Raw genomic sequence first — 15657 nt, 5'->3', positions numbered from 1 at the left:
TGTCCCCCACTTGAGGGCAGCCTGGGCAGTCCACGTCTCCTGCCTCTCCTCAATGCCATGGTTATACACATGGAGCCACAGGAAATTATGAGGACGTCTACGATGCCTTCTACATGCTATAGAGATATGGGGGCGATACCCTGGTCTTTCTTCCTGGACAATTGCACCACAGTAGCTACTTGCCCAGCCACGACCAGCTGCTCCAGCCAGATTCTTGCCCTCAGCATGCCCCAGGTGGGTAGCAGACACCAGTTTCTATGTGTACGTGCACCTTATACTCCCGAGAACTGTCCTGGGTACACCTGCTCCATGCCCCATCTGTCCTGAGAGCAGGAATGGAGAAGACGGCAAACTCTGCAGCTCCACAAGCGCTGGCTACGAGTGAGCTTCCCACGGCCTCCACTTGCAGGCACCCCCAGTCTCTAAGAACCCTTTCTTAGAGAACTCTCTAAGAGCCCTTTCTTTTCCCCAGGATATGGGAATTGTTGGTGAAGCTAACATACTAGTTGGCTAAATTGTCCTCTTTGCTACCTGGGAGCCACCCCCTAGAGAGGAGCCTCTACCTCCACCCAAACAAACTAGGGTGTTGATGGAGTTTTATTGGGCACAACCACAAAGGCCCCAGCACATGTAGTCCTGAACTACCGCAAACTCCCTGGCTGGGCCCTTTCCTCTACAATTCCACCCCTTTGGGGAGTCTTGGAGGCTTCAGCACAGGCTCCACCACCATGCCCTTTGTCCGTAACCTCTGGGTGCAGGGCAGGTGGGCATCGTGGATAACCTGTCGGACAGTGGCCCTGAAAGTCTTGCTTACGAAGCAATAGAGACCAAAGTTGACTGCTGTGTTGAGCATGGCCACCATGTTGGCCACATCCAAGGCCAGGTGGACCCTCCAGTCCCGGTGGACAGGAGCCACGTACAGGTGGTAGAGCATGACAAAGATCCGGGGTGCCCAAAGGAGGGCGAAGAGCATGGTGACACTCAGGAGGATGGCTGTGCTCTTGCCCACCCAGGGCCGCAGCCCCCTCTGGCCCCTCTTCTGTAGCCGGAGGACGATGGCTGAGTTGGTGACCAGGAAAACACCACAAGGGATGAAATAGACGATGAGGCAGTGGGCCCACATGAGGACTTCATCCAAAGTGCTGGGGGGGTCGGCGCCCCTCCACATATCCAGCCACCAGTAGAAGGGGATGCCTGTTAGCAGGGCAGCACTGAGGACGGCGGCAATGGCCCGGCAGGTCCTGCCTTGGGACGAGGTGGCCCGATGGTGTAGGGGGTGGCACAGGGCACTGTAGCGGTCGATGGTGAGCAGGACAGCGATCCAGATGGAGGCATGGTTGGCTGCAAACTCCAGGATGTTAGCCGTGCGCACCATGGCCTGGGGCACCCGGCGGGCCATCGCAGCCCCCTGCAGGAGGAAGCCCACGAACACGATGACCACCTGGGTGACAATATCCGAGGCTGTGAGCGCCAGAAGGTAGCAGTAGGAGGGCTTCCTGTTCTTGGTGGCAAGGCGGGCCAGGGCCACTGCGGTCAGGAGGTTGACTGATGGCAACCGAGGTCATGGAGGGGAGAGATCAGAGGCATCAGAAGTGCTGTTCAGACTTTCCTTTCTACAGTGTTATCACATCCCTCCCCACTGGCTTGTGCTGGAGGCTGTGCTGGCTCCTGTTCTTTCTCTTTTCAAATCTTTTTTTTTTTTTTTTTGGCGGCTGGCCAGTACAGGGATGTTAACCTGGACCTTAGTGTTATCAGCACCACGCTCTAACCACCTGAGCTAACTGGGCAGCCATCCAGATCCTTCTAAAAACCCACGTTGCCAAGAAGGCTAATCAGGCCAGCCCTGCCCTGTCTATCCGCACACTGCAGGCCACTGACTTCACGCATTACACACAGGGAAGCTCATGTGGCAGGGTGTACTCAGAAGCCACCTGTCCAGTGGAAATGCCCTCTAGGTCCTTTTTAGTTATTCTGTGTCCTCTGGGGCACAGGCTTCCCTGGACACAGGGATAGGTTTATTTACTGGACTTCAGGAAATCCCAAAGGCTGAGACCGCCCTATCCTTTCTTCTGTACGTGCACCCACCCCTGCCCTATGCTCTGCTGTCTGAAGGCAGTGGATGGTACAGGGAGGACTGGGCTGAGCATGGTCCTACATGAATTTAGTCCTCCTAGGAAAGTGCCCAATGCTGGGTGGAAGGGGACTGCCTGCTCTGGGTGGAACCTTGGGTTTAGCTTTGGGCACCCCAAATCCTAGCCTCTCTTTTACTCCCTTCTACCTTTGCTCTCCAGTGACCCAGAACATCCCCACAAAGGCAACGGGAGGCCTGGGGTCGATGATCCTGGGTTTCAGAGGTCAGCACAGAGGATTTGCATCTGCTGAAGGAGGACCCCAATTTCTGGCCAGGCCCAAACCTGCAGACCCCAGCTCCCCACTCACCAGGCAGCCCCAGGCCCAGTAGGACACTGTAATAGATGACAGGGATGACACCAGCCACACATGGGGACAAGTGGCCTTCCAACTCCTGGCTGGGCCCACTGCCGTTGGGTGTGGGCAGCAGGGTCACTGGTAGCTGGCTGGCTAGAAAGGACGGGAGGGCAGGCAGGGTTAGAGGGTTCAGTCTCTTCCGACCTGGCTCAGCAGCAGCCCTGCCCTGATCCTGAGGTCTTTCTTGTCACCCCTGCTCTGTGCAGACCCCCTGGTCAGACCCAGCCGAGCGGCAATCTCTATTGTCACAAAACTTCTTGCCGAGTCCACCCCCACCGCAGCCCACCCACGTGGCCTGGCTCCCCCGCTGATGGGAAGAGGTCCTCGGTGGCGTGTCACTGCTGCTGTAGAGGCCACTGCTCCCTGCATTGTCCCTGCGGGGCTTCACTGGTAGTGGCAGAGCCTCCGAAACAGGCTGCGATTCAGGATCACCGGGGGCACTGGTGGGAATACAGGTTCTTGGGCCTCGCTCCAGGCAGGCAGAGCCAGAGGGTCTGGGGGGGCTTGAGCAGCCGTGGGTGTTTTTGGTCACCCTGCCTTGTGGGATCAGCTGTGTTTGTAATAAGCGTCCTGGGTGATTCCAGCCACAGATTCACAGCAGCAGCAGGGCTGTCCTTAACTACCGCTCCCTCTACGGAGAAGCTGTTACTAGGTCCCCCTCTTTTCTAAGCTGAAGAGCACCCTCTTCATAGGTGCACTGAAGATGCAATGGCCTTGGTTTTCAGATGGGGAAACTGAGTCCACAGGGGTAAGGGGCACAGTTGGCTTGTGGCTGGTCTGGGATGAGGACCATCCATCCATATGCTCCGGCCCCTGCTCCCCTCAAACCACACTTGAAGTCTCCTTAGGTTAAAACGTCCAGCTTTTGATTTCCTGCTAGGAGCCCCCCGCTAAGCCTAGTTTCCCATCTCACTGCCCATTCATTATCAGCGTCACCCTCCCCACCCCCAGACTCTGGGGCCCTTACTGACTCTTGTTCCTTCCTGCCCTTCTACCTTGCCCTGCTGTACACACACCCCGTTTCAAGATACTTTACCTGTCTCTTGTCCTTCAAGCCCCATGCTCCTGGGTCCCGAGTCCTGGGTCACCTGTGCCTTTTCCTTGGGGTCCCCGCAGCTCCCTCCCAGCATCACCAGCTGCACCGCCCACCCCCGGCTCTCCAAGTGGTTGTTTGCCCCACGATTCCTCCAGCGGCACTGAGCCTGTTAGTGCAGAGAGCGGGGTGGTGAGGAGGACGCAGGAGGAGGAAGGAAAGGGTGGGCGGAGACACAGGAGAACGAGCCTCTAGTAGATGCTGCCTGGAGCAGACCAGGGTCCCCTAGGGTGCACAGGCAGGGAAGGGGGTCAGGCTGGGGGAAAGGCTTCAAGAAAGGCCGAGTGGGGTTGGGTTAACTGGTATGTCTGTGCCTTGGGGATGCGGAAGAGAGGGAAAGAGTCAGGATGGCAGGATCAGGGCTCAGGCTGGGCTCCGGGTGGACTGTCTCCTGCTCCTGGGCACCCTGGAAGCTGGCCTAGGCTCAGTGGGGGTGATCACATCCTGGGGGTGAGGACTTTGGGGAAAGGCAGAAGGATTTGGGGAGGTGATACTATCTATGGGCAGCGACACTCCGAAAGGCATTTGCTGGCAGGGAGGAGAGAACGGCAGTTCTGCAGGGCTCAGATCCTGAGAAAAGCCTAAGGGACAGATTTGAAGGGGTCAGTCCTGCAGAGGCTGCAGGGGGTAGGAAGCGGTCGAGGCTACTGCTAGGGGGCTGCTGGCTGGGAAGGGTGGCAGGAGGCCATGTGCATGGCGGTGGCAACCATGGGGGAGAACCGTGACCAGGCTGCAGCAGCCAGCCCTGGGACACCAAGCCCTGGTGGCCCCCACAAGCTGTTGTTTTCCTGGCCCTGGGGAAACAAACCATCCCTCAAGAATATCAGTCCTTGGCATCAGCTGGTGCTGTTGAGCACTCTGAAGAGGCCAGAATCTGTGCCCAGCCAGCTCCCCTCCCCTGGCAGAGGAGTGACCATGGCAGGCCACAGTGGGCACCCGGGGCACAGGCACCCAGTGGATAGCCTCTGGAGGACAACTGAGGCCCAGCCAGGAATGGCTTTCCACGTCCCACCCTCTGGGAATGGAGCAGAAAATGCAGCAGGGAATGTAGGGGGCTTCTCTAAGTTAGATACAGTGTCTGGAGCTGGAGCCACCTCACCCTGACCCCCATGCCCACCCCAGGTACTCACAACCTAGGTCTTGCCGCCCCCCGGTGGCCACATTCTGACCCTGCCAGCTGCTGAGTGTCCACTGGCTTTGGTCAGGTCCCCTGGGTGGCAGAGAGGGACCAGAGCAGGCACTACCAGCTCGAGACTACCCGCTGAGGACGGGGCCCCAAGTAGAGTGTTAGGACCCCAGCCCCAGACCGCCACTTCCCTGCGCCCCAAGACTAGGGGTAAGAGGCACAGCCCCATCCAGGAGGAGCTTACAGTCGAAGTGGAAAGACCAGCCGTATGTGAGGGGCAAGGAGGGGTTCTGCCCACATTTGCTGAGCACCTACCCTGTCCCTACATTTTTTTTTTTTTTAGGATAAGAATGTACATTTTATTGAAAACCGTAAATACTCTTTAGACAGAACATGACGTCTTAAACCAAGCCTCTTGTGTGGCCTGCACAGAGCCTTGGGATTAGGGGCAAGGAGAAGGATGATGGACTAGTGGTGCTAAATTTGCCAAAACGACCCCTCACACATGCCCTTTGGCCAGCTTAGCAGCTTTTGTCACAGTATCCTCCACAGGTCCCACCTTATAGAAGGCCTGTTCTGGGAGGTGGTCAGATTCACCTGCCAGAATCTGCTGGAATCCTTTGATGGTCTCCTTCAGAGGTACTGGCTTCCCTGTAGGACTTGTGAAGACCTCAGCCACCTGGCATGGCTGAGACCACAAACCCTGTCTTTTCCATGCACAGGACACAGTGCTCTTGTCTTGCTCAGAAAGTGTCTCCATACCCAAGATGGCAATAATGTCCTGCAGGGATGTGTAGTACGAAAGGATACTTTGCACCCCATAATGCACATAATAATTCTCATTGCCAGTACTGTTGGGACCCAGGATTCAAGACGTGGAGTCTGTAGGATCATAGCTGCAGACAGGACAGTGGTAGCATCCAAATGGGCAAAGGTGGTGGCAGGGACAGAGGTTGTCATTAGTTGGCACATAGATAGCCCGCACAGAGCTGAGAGGCCTCTCCTGGTGGTGGCGATTCTTTCCTGCATGGAGCCTGTGTCAGTGGCCAGGGCAGGCTGATAGCCTGTGCTGTTCTGCCCAACAGGGCAGGTATCTCTGAGCCAGCCTAGGTGCAGCACGAGGTGCTACAGGTACACAGCAGCGCACCTTGACCTGCTTGGTCTCTAAAGTCTTCAGCCACAGTCAGTCCAGCCCAAGTATCCGGGCATGAGCACCAGGTGGGTAATTCATTTGCCTGTCCCTACACTTTAGTTAGTTAATTTATTTTTTAATTAGTTAATTTATGTTAATGGACACATTGTAATTATACATGTGCACGGAGTACAATCACATATTATATAATGATCAGGTTAGGGTAGTTAATATAACCCAAGTGTCCAACTATGGATGAACGGATAAAAAAAAGTGTGGTATATATACACAACGGAATACTATTCAGCCATAAAAAGGAACGAATTCCTGTCATTTGCAGCAACATGGATAGACTTGGAGGTCATTATGTTAAGTGCAGTAAGCCAGGCACAGAAAGACAAATATCACATGATCTCTCTCATATGTGGATTCTAAAAAAACAAAAAAGTTGATATTATAGAGACAGAGAGTAGAACCCTGGTTACCAGGGACTGGGCAGGGGAGGGCGGAAGGGAAAACAGGGACAGGTTGGCCAAAGAGCATAAAATTACAATTAGATAGGAGGAGTAAGTCCTGGTGTTCTATGGCACAGGAGGGTCACTATGGTTAACAGTTTTTCTCTGGGTTTTCTTTTTATTTATTTATTTTTTTGGTGGCTGGCCGGTATGGGGATCCGAACCCTTGACCTTGATCTTAACAGTTAAGTTTCATATATTGCATCATAGCTAGAGGGGAGGCTTTTGAATGTTTTCACTGCAAAGGGATGAAAAATGCCTGCCCCTGTGCTTCTCACCGCAGCCCCGTGAGCTAACTCTGGTCACTTCTATTTTACACGAGAGGAGACTGAGGCTCAGAGAAGTTAAGCAACTCAGCTAAGGTTACAGAGCTGGTATGTGGCAGATGGAATTTGAACTCAGGTTTGTCCCCACTGCCTCTACCTCCTGTCCTTCCCCCAAAGCTGTTCACTTTTCACTCCCTCACAGCCTTCTTGGGAAGGGAGAAGCCCTGCAAGCCCAGCTTCGTGGAGGAAGTGGGCTGTGGGCAGATGCACGGCGCTCAGAGAGCGGACAGCAGGATCAAGGGTGCTGAGCAGGATGGCAGATGTGCCACTGTGACGGGACAGCCTGGCCTAAGGAGGGGCTTTTGAAAGTGTGTAAGTTACTTCAGGGACAGATTCCTTCTTGTTTATCTTCAGTGTGTCCTCTTAAGTACACGATCCTAGAACCTAAACTCATGATTCCCTGTTCCCCAATCTAAGCGTCCAGGTCACTTGCGGAACTCTAACTCTGGACAAGAGACGTTACAGATTTAAGGGAGGTGGCCAAGTTGGGGCAGGGCTGGGTCTGGGGCCCACCCTTCTATGGTGTTACGCAGTCCAGTGTCTGATCAGCCTCTCTGCAGATTCAGAAACTCTCCATCCTGCCCCGAGCTTGCAAGTTTTCAGTTACTTTTGCGGTGCTAGAGATTCCCTGCCCAATGGGGATCATTTATTGCAATTGAAATAGCTGCCCAGAAAAGACAGTATTGGGGTTGTGGGAAGAAAAGTTGAGCAGAAAAGAGACATGTGAATCTTGGCTCTGCCAGTTCTTGGCTGTCAGACCTCAGACCAGTCACTGAGGTTATAAGCACTCCCGACTCAGGCAGGAAGTAGCTCTTCTCTGGGAGCTGTTCTTGCTTGTGAGCTTATCAGACTTGCTCTCAAGGAATTACAGAGCTTCGGATCCACAGGGCAGAATAAAATGTAGTGCTCCAGCTCCTCCACCGCGAAGACAGTGCAGGGCAAATGCTCTGCTTCTTCTCTTCCACCCCAAGACAACCCCCCACATATACATGCACACAGCACACACACAAGTACCTACACACATGCACACACACACCACACACATGTATGCACCTACACCACACATGCATACACATCCCACACGTGTATGCACATACGCCTCACATACATGTATGCACGCACACACACTCATGCATACACACCGCACACTCACACACACTCACACTCCAGCAACCCTTGGACTAAGAAAATGAGGACAGAGAATGCCTCTATGTGCAAAGCAGTTTCTACATCATTAGAGGAGGGTCAGGGATAAGGGAAGTTAGAAATAGAGGAAGGTGGGGCCACTCAGAGGTGGGGAATCAGAGGTGACTCTCCTGGGGCTTCTTGGTAACCTGGGGCCTCCTGTCTCCCTTCACACTTGAAATGCCACCAATCTAACTCTAGTAGGTAGATGATGATGATTATGTGCTCGGGATGCATGTAACAATCACCATCTGGAATGCTTAGAAAATACAGATGCCCAGGCCCTGCCCCTGGGAATTCTGGCTCCTTGATGGGTTATCGGAGACTCTGATGCAGGTGGGCTACCCTTCCAGAAAGACTGGTGCAGGGCCTCAAGGAGGCTGGAGGTAAGAAGCGTGCCTACCTAATGAGTTTCCTGAAGTAGTGGGTTCTCTAAACATCAGCAGCATTCCTACTGAAGTGTGTTGCTCGGGGGCCCAGCTGCCCTGTTACATGGAGGCTCTGACTTGCTGGGTTGAGCCAGGACGTGGTGCAGCCCACAGGAAGGGCAGGCAGGCAGCCAGTGGGAAGGGATGGTGGATCTGGACGAGGGGAGCCAGGCGTGAAAGTCAGGGCAGCCGGGACGGGTTTCCGCTGGGCTGGACAGCTCTGACTCTGCCAACCCGGATAAGGCAGGTGCCAGACCCAATTCTTGCTCTCTCTGTGGCTCCAGAGAGGGGGTGGAGCTGTTGGGTCTATCTGTGCCAGCCAGGGGCAGAAATCAATGCATTGAGCTGGTCGCTGGGATCCAGAGAGGAAGGGACAGGAAGATCCAACCCATCTCCAATCCGGGACCCTGCCTCGGGAGAAAGTCAGAGCTGGGTCTTTAGGAGCCACATACTTCAGTTCATCAGCCTCAAAGGAGCCCCCATGAAGAGCTGGGGCAGGCCTTGCTTGCTCCCTGCAAAGGTGAGGCCTCACAAGCACCCACCTCCCTCCATGCACACACACACATGCACACACATACACACACATACACATACATACACATGTGCACACACGCGTACACATGCACACACATGCACACACTCCCACTGGGCTCCGGACCTCACCCTCCTCAGAAGAGCACTCCTCTGCACTAGCCCAAATGACACTGCAACTTAGCTCTCTGCCTCAGTTTCTCTACAGTCACAGTGTGCTGCCAGGTCTGCTGCATGTCTCCTTGAAACTCTGGAAAAGGAAAAATTATAGTTGGAAATTAGACAGAAGCTGGTAAAAGAAGCCTTGCAAGCAGATGAACCTAAGACCTGAAGCCACTTAGGGAAGGTGAGTTAAAGGAAGGGAGTGGTGGGGCAGACAGGTGCCCAGCCTCAGCAGCTCCAACCCCACGTCCTGGCTGGAGCTCCCCATGCAGTGGCTGTATGCCAAGCCCTGCCATCTTGGTTCACCTTGACCCTGTGTATGTGTGGCAGGATAGTCACAGTCCCCCGCAGAGCTTTCCTACAGGCCCACCACCCTCCCCAGGGCATGCCAGGAACTTTCTTCAACAAAGAGCATGGAATGATACTAGTTACCCCAGGTCCCCTACTAGAGATCCTTGCCCTCCTCTCTGGAGGGCCAGCCCACCCCAAAATGGGAGCGGGGGAGGGGTAGGAGCTGAGGCGCCTCTTCCCTGTCCTCTTCCAGGCCTTCCTGTGCAGCTGGCTCATCGTGGCGCTCCAGCCACGAAGCTGCCAAGTGTGCTCTGTGCCAGGGTGGAGGCTGTGCCTGGGGACTTGGGGAGAGGGCTGGGGACCCTTGGGGCCATTGGCTGCCAGTGGTCCTGCAGCCCCCTTGCCTGACCTTCAGAGAGCCTAGTCCTGCTGGGTGGTAAGGAGGGATGGAGAGGAGGGCGCCGGATCTGTTCCCCTCGGGGGCCCACGGGTAGCACAATAGCCCCTGGGGCTGCCACGCTCTGGCTTAAGTGGTTGCCTGGGCGACAGCTGGGGCCGGTTTCCACCAATCCATGGCAGAGGCTGGGTTGGGGGAGGGAGGCTAGGAAGGGGGGCCCTGTCCCCTTATGCTGGGTCCTATATAAGGAGGAGGGAGGTGAGCGGAGTGGTCTGGGCTTTGCCGTCCCTCCAGTGGACTTGGAGGTGGGGCACAAAGATGCTTAGGATAGGCTCCTCCAGGCCTGGGTCCTGGGGCAGCTTCTGGGTCATCCTGACCTTGGTGGGCCTGGCCTCTCGCGCAGGTGAGTGAGCAGTGGGCGGGGTGAGGGTGCGGGGCAGGGTGGAGGGGCAGGACCCTCCAGGCCTAGCTGTGCATGGCCGGCCGGGAGGGGGCGGTGTCCAGCCAGCCACGGAGAGCAGAGAGTGGATCTGACAGCTCCGTGGACACATCTCCCTGAAGGGGGAAAGGCAGATTGCCTTGGAGGGGATGAGGGGCTGGGCAGGCAGGCAGGGGTCTTAACAACAAGAAGACCCTCCATTGTGCATTGTCTCGGGCAGTTGGGCCCAGGCAGAGGCTGAAGGGGGACGCCATCAGCATTCAGGTCCTTCAGAGTAACAGCTGGGGGAGGCGGGGCTGGGAAATTGACCACCCGCTTCTCTCTCACCCTCCGGTTCCCCCCTGGGTCTCTCTCTCTTACACACAGATGCTCTGCTCTGGTGTGAGCCTTCTCTCCTAGAGTCCACATGCACCACGGGCCTGTGTGTGTGCATGTGTGTGTGGCTGTGTGTGGCTGGTGCCCATCTGCTGCCGCCAGACACCCTCCCTGCCTCCTTCTGCAAGGCTCCTCGCGCAGTTCCTGGCTTAGGAAAGCTGTGGACAGTGTTTTCTGTAACTGAGGGCACGACCCATCTGACTGTCATGGCGTCTCTGGAAGCGCAAGAGAAAGGCCCAGCCTGGTGGACGAGGAAGGGGGATGCCGCCCTTCACACTCAGTCACCAGGGAGTCCCATTCCAGCTCCAGCTCGCCCTCTGTACTTTCTCTGGTTCCCCACAGGCCACCTCCTAAAGTGGATCCAGAGATCACAGATAGGACCCAAGAGGGCAGGGCTGAGCCTGGAGAACAGCTTCCCTTCCAGGCCCGCAGCCTGGTGTCAGGCGCCACCTCCTCCCGCTCACTGCTCCGGCCGCCCCAGCCTTCTCTCCGCTCCCAGCACACCAAGCCCAGCCCTCCAAGGGCCTTTTCAGGGCTGCTTTTCTGCCTTGACACTCACTCATTCCCTGGCCGGCTCCTTTAAACTAGAGTGCTTATTGGTGTACTCATCATCTGTCTAATATGCTCATTTGTGCTCTTCTGAGTGTAAGGACCTGGCTTGTTTTGACCACTGCCATATTCCAAGCTCTTAGAAGAGTGCCTGGCACATAGTAGGTGCTCAGCAAGTATTTGTTAGTGAGTGCACAGTTTCGGACAACTCTTCTGAGGGGTTAGGTGGACAATTCTTCCAGAGATGAGAAGAGTGGGGACCCAGAGTTTCTTCAACCCTTGCCTGGGAGTCTGGCATCATGGAACCCATAGGCATGTTGTCCTGTACCTGGTTCATGACCCTTCCCTGCCTGAATCCACCCCTTTTCCAGGAGCATCCTTTTCAGGGTCTGTATGGGCACAGCCTTCCCACCAGGATGCACTTGTGGCACACACATGCATCCATGCACCTCATGGGCACAAACAGATGTTCATACGCAGCCTCCCTAGACCCACCTGCCCTCTGCCCACACCTGTGCACGCTTGTCTCCCACTGGTCGCTCCACACCTCTAGATTGAGGCCTCAGGGCCCGGGTGCCTTCTCATGCTGTGCTCTGTTCTTTCCTGCTGCAGCCCAGAGAGCCGATGTTGGTGGGGAGGCAGCGGGCACCTCCATCAACCACTCCCAGATGCTGCTCCAACGCTTGCAGGAGCTGTTGCGGCAGGGCAACGCCAGCGACGTGGTTTTGCGGGTGCAGGCTGCAGGCACCGATGAGGTCCGAGTCTTCCATGCCCACCGCCTGCTGCTGGGACTGCAGAGTGAGCTGCTCCGGGAGCTGCTGACTAACCAGAGCGAGGTGGTGCTGCAGGAGCCCCGGGACTGTGCTGCCGTCTTTGACAAGTTCATCAGGTAGGGAGGGGAAGGATTGGGGGAGGCTTCATCCCTTCCCCATCCCCTGGCGCCCCCACCTACAGGGTCACAGAAGCCTGGACCCTTAGAGGTCATTTTGTCCTTTCCCTGGATGTCATTAGGATGACAATGTCCCAGCTCTTTCATCCCTTCTCCCTCTGCCCTCTCGTGCAGTAGCGGGGCTTCCTACTGTTGCCTGTGTGCTCTGTGTGGTTTGATGCCACTCCCTGCCCCGGGAACCCCTCAGAGCTGTTTGCAAACCTGGCCAGCAGAACTTTTAAAAACTACGGATTTCTGGGCCCCGCCCTGGATCGCCAGTTTCAGGTCTAGGATTGGGACCAGCAGTCATTTTTAATTTTAAAGTCTCCATGTGGTTTTGGTGTCTGGACAGGTTTGGCACCACAGGGCTGGGGAGCTGAAAAAGTTAGCCAGCTCTTTCCTCCACCTCCCTGCATCCTGTCAGTGTGCTGCACAGGGGACACCATTCACACTATAGTCTAAGAAAGTAACTGTTCTAACGGCTCGGACAAGATGGCAGCAGAATCCCATCTCAGAATAGGAAGGGGGATAAAACAGAAGCACAAACAGGGTCTTCCCCTTACCCTAATTTGGTTCCATTCAACCAACCTTCATCCAAATCCCATACCAGGCCTCTGGTGACATTTCATCAACTGGAATTTAATCACATGGTCATACCCACTGTAAGGGAGCCTGGAAAACATAGTCTTATGCCTGGAGGCAAACCTGCTGGGCTGAAGTGCATGGATGACAGGACAGATAGCAGGCAGTTGCCACCACACCCCCAGAGAGACAAGTGGGGTGCTGTGTGTCAGTGGGGACTGGCAGGAATGGTGAGCAGGGCACAGCGGTAGACTGAGAAGAGAGCTAGAGACAGTCAGCAGGAGTGATGACCATCAGCGAGAGAGGAGAAGACTGCAAGAAGGGCGAGGGGCTGGGTCATTAGCTGTTGGTTAGAGCCTGGCGCTGATCTCACCAAGGCCCGGGACTCCATCCCTGTACCCGCCAGCGCCCCCCACTCCCTGCAAGCTGAGACTGCAAAAAAGAAGAGGGGCGGTAGAACAGGAATTAACCCGTGTTGGCTGCCTACTTCTCTTTTTTTTTTTGGCAGCTGGCTGGTAAAGGGATCTGAACCCTTGACCTTGGTGTTGTAACATTGTGCTCTAACCAACTGAGCTAACTGGCAGCCTGATGGGCTACTCTGTAGTAAGATTCATCCTCCTCCAATTGTCACAATAATCCCGAGGGATAGATGCTATTCTCCCTTTCCTAGATGATTAGCCTAAGGTTCATCAGCGTTAAGTGACTTGCCCAGTCTCATGGCTAACAGAGGGTAGGACACAGATCTGAACCCAGACTAAACCCCACAATGGCAGGAGCCACGTCTGTTTTGTTCTAGTTTAGAGCTGTACACTTAGTAGATGCTCAATAAATACATGCGATCTCCACATCACCACAAAAAAACGGAAAGAGTCCGTTGGAACGGCCTGGAAGGGCCTTGGAGAAGAAAAGAAGATGGGAAGCCTCAGGGCCCATTCTGCTCTGTTTGTGCCCCTGATCACGAAGCTCTCCTCCCGGGCCGGCTACGCTCTGAACTCGGAGAAGGGGATCTGGGGTGGGTGGGTGGCTCCATCCCGCCCCCGCCCCACCTGTCTGCCTCTCCCGCAGGTATCTGTACTGCGGCGAGCTGACCGTGCTGCTGGCCCAGGCCATCCCCCTGCACAGGCTGGCCACCAAATACGGCGTGGCCTCCCTGCAGCGGGGCGTGGCCGACTACATGCGCGCGCACCTGGCGGGCGGCGCGGGCCCGGCCGTGGGCTGGTACCACTACGCGGTGAGCACCGGGGACGAGGCCCTGCGCGAGAGCTGCCTGCAGTTCCTGGCCTGGAACCTGTCGGCCGTGGCGGGGAGCGCCGAGTGGGGCGCCGTGAGCCCCGAGCTGCTGGCGCAGCTCCTGCAGCGCTCGGACCTGGTGCTGCAGGACGAGCTGGAGCTGTTCCACGCGCTGGAGGCGTGGCTGGGCCGCGCGCGTCCGCCCCCTGCCGTGGCCGAGCGCGCGCTGCGCGCCATCCGCTACCCCATGATCCCGCCCGCGCAGCTGTTCCAGCTGCAGGCGCGCTCGGCCGCCCTGGCGCGCCACGGCCCGGCGGTGGCCGACCTCCTGCTGCAGGCCTACCAGTTCCACGCCGCCTCGCCGCTGCACTACGCCAAGTTCTTCGACGTCAACGGCAGCGCCTTCCTGCCCCGCAACTACCTCGCGCCCGCCTGGGGCGCCCCGTGGGTCATCAACAACCCGGCCCGCGACGACCGCAGCACCAGCTTCCAGACGCAGCTGGGCCCGAGCGGCCACGACGCGGGCCGCCGGGTCACGTGGAACGTGCTCTTCTCGCCGCGCTGGCTGCCCGTCAGCCTGCGGCCCGTCTACGCGGACGCCGCGGGCACCGCGCTGCCCGCCGCGCGCCCCGAGGACGGCCGGCCGCGGCTCGTGGTCACGCCGGCCAGCAGCGGCGGGGACGCGGCGGGCGTGAGCTTCCAGAAGACCGTGCTGGTGGGGGCGCGGCAGCAGGGCCGCCTGCTGGTCCGCCACGCCTACAGCTTCCACCAGAGCAGCGAGGAGGCCGGCGACTTCCTGGCGCACGCCGACCTGCAGCGGCGCAATTCGGAGTACCTGGTGGAGAACGCTCTGCATCTGCACCTCATCGTCAAGCCCGTCTACCACACCCTCATCCGAACCCCCAAGTAGCCTCCGGATTGGCAAATAAAGGCCTGGCCCAAATGGCCAGTGGGTCTGGGAAGTGGCTCCAAGCTTGGCCCCTCGGGGTGGAATCTGGGCGAGGGGTGGTAGACCAGATGCCTGGTCTAAGTCAGGAGCCGATTTCTCAGTTCACTTGAAGGCGGCCTTCTTGGTCCTGAATAAACCAATGCTCGGAGAGATGAGGGGATGATTGAGCCACCCAGTCCCTGGGTAAAAACCCAGGGAGAGTCTCACAAGGCTGGGAGTTCCCCTGCCCTTCACTGAGCTTTTCCCTAGAGTCCCCACCCAGACATGGAACAAGGCAGGTGAGAGCATCCAAATGGTCAAAGCGACCGACCAGCCCTGGCAGCCTGGGAAAACTGGGTACCCCTTGCAGGGGTTTTCTCACCTTGAAGCTGAGGGGCTTAGCTGGGCAATTTATCTGACCTGACCCCTAGGGGGCAACCACCTCATCTCTGCTGTGAGGCTTTCTGTGGTCTGGGCCACCTCGAGTCCCTAATTGGATGAATGCATCTTGCTAGCTCCACCCTTCCTGGAGAGGAGGCTCGAGGTCTAGAGAAAAAGCCCTTTCTCCAGGTGTCTCTAGGTTGGTGCTACGCAGCCAGCCAAGGGGAGATGGGGGGTGGGGTGGGGTGGGAAGGTGGGGTGGGAGATTGGTTATGGCCGTCCCATATTCCAGACAAGTCTAGTTTCCAACATGACCGTCAAGACCGAAATGGGATTTTATTGTTAAAAAGGGGGAAAAAAGCCACTGCCAAGTAACAAAACCAGGTTCCCTCCCCCACCCCCAGCTATAATATGTCAAATGCCTGTTGACCCCTTCCCCAGCCACCCAATGTGCCCTTGCCCCTGGTGTGGGCCCAGGAGCCCCATGTCACTAACAGCTCCTCTCCCCGACTTCCAAGGCTGAGACTGGCCACAGGTCTGCACAGGGCTTTGGCAACAGCATCTGTCCAGGG

The 15657-nt window shown here is 56.7% G+C and overlaps 2 protein-coding genes across 2 annotated transcripts; one reads left to right on the top strand and one right to left on the bottom strand.

Annotated features, from left to right (window-relative positions):
* Window positions 1-673: 673 nt before the first annotated feature.
* On the bottom strand, window positions 674-3617 carry GPR142 (G protein-coupled receptor 142). Its single transcript, XM_063081180.1, has 3 exons — window positions 3524-3617; window positions 2440-2580; window positions 674-1545 (listed from the first exon to the last, which is right to left on the bottom strand). The coding sequence occupies exons 1-3, from the start codon at window positions 3615-3617 to the stop codon at window positions 674-676; spliced, it is 1107 nt and encodes a 368-aa protein (XP_062937250.1).
* Window positions 3618-9991: 6374 nt separating this feature from the next.
* Window positions 9992-14686, top strand: BTBD17 (BTB domain containing 17). Its single transcript, XM_063081179.1, has 3 exons — window positions 9992-10076; window positions 11649-11925; window positions 13612-14686. Exons 1-3 carry the CDS (start codon window positions 9992-9994, stop codon window positions 14684-14686), a joined length of 1437 nt encoding a protein of 478 aa, XP_062937249.1.
* The last annotated feature ends 971 nt before the right edge of the window (window positions 14687-15657 follow it).

This window comes from Cynocephalus volans, chromosome 16 (genome assembly GCF_027409185.1).
Source record: "Cynocephalus volans isolate mCynVol1 chromosome 16, mCynVol1.pri, whole genome shotgun sequence".
Classification (NCBI taxonomy): Eukaryota; Metazoa; Chordata; class Mammalia; order Dermoptera; family Cynocephalidae; genus Cynocephalus; species Cynocephalus volans.
This window is presented reverse-complemented; position numbering and strand designations above follow the sequence as displayed.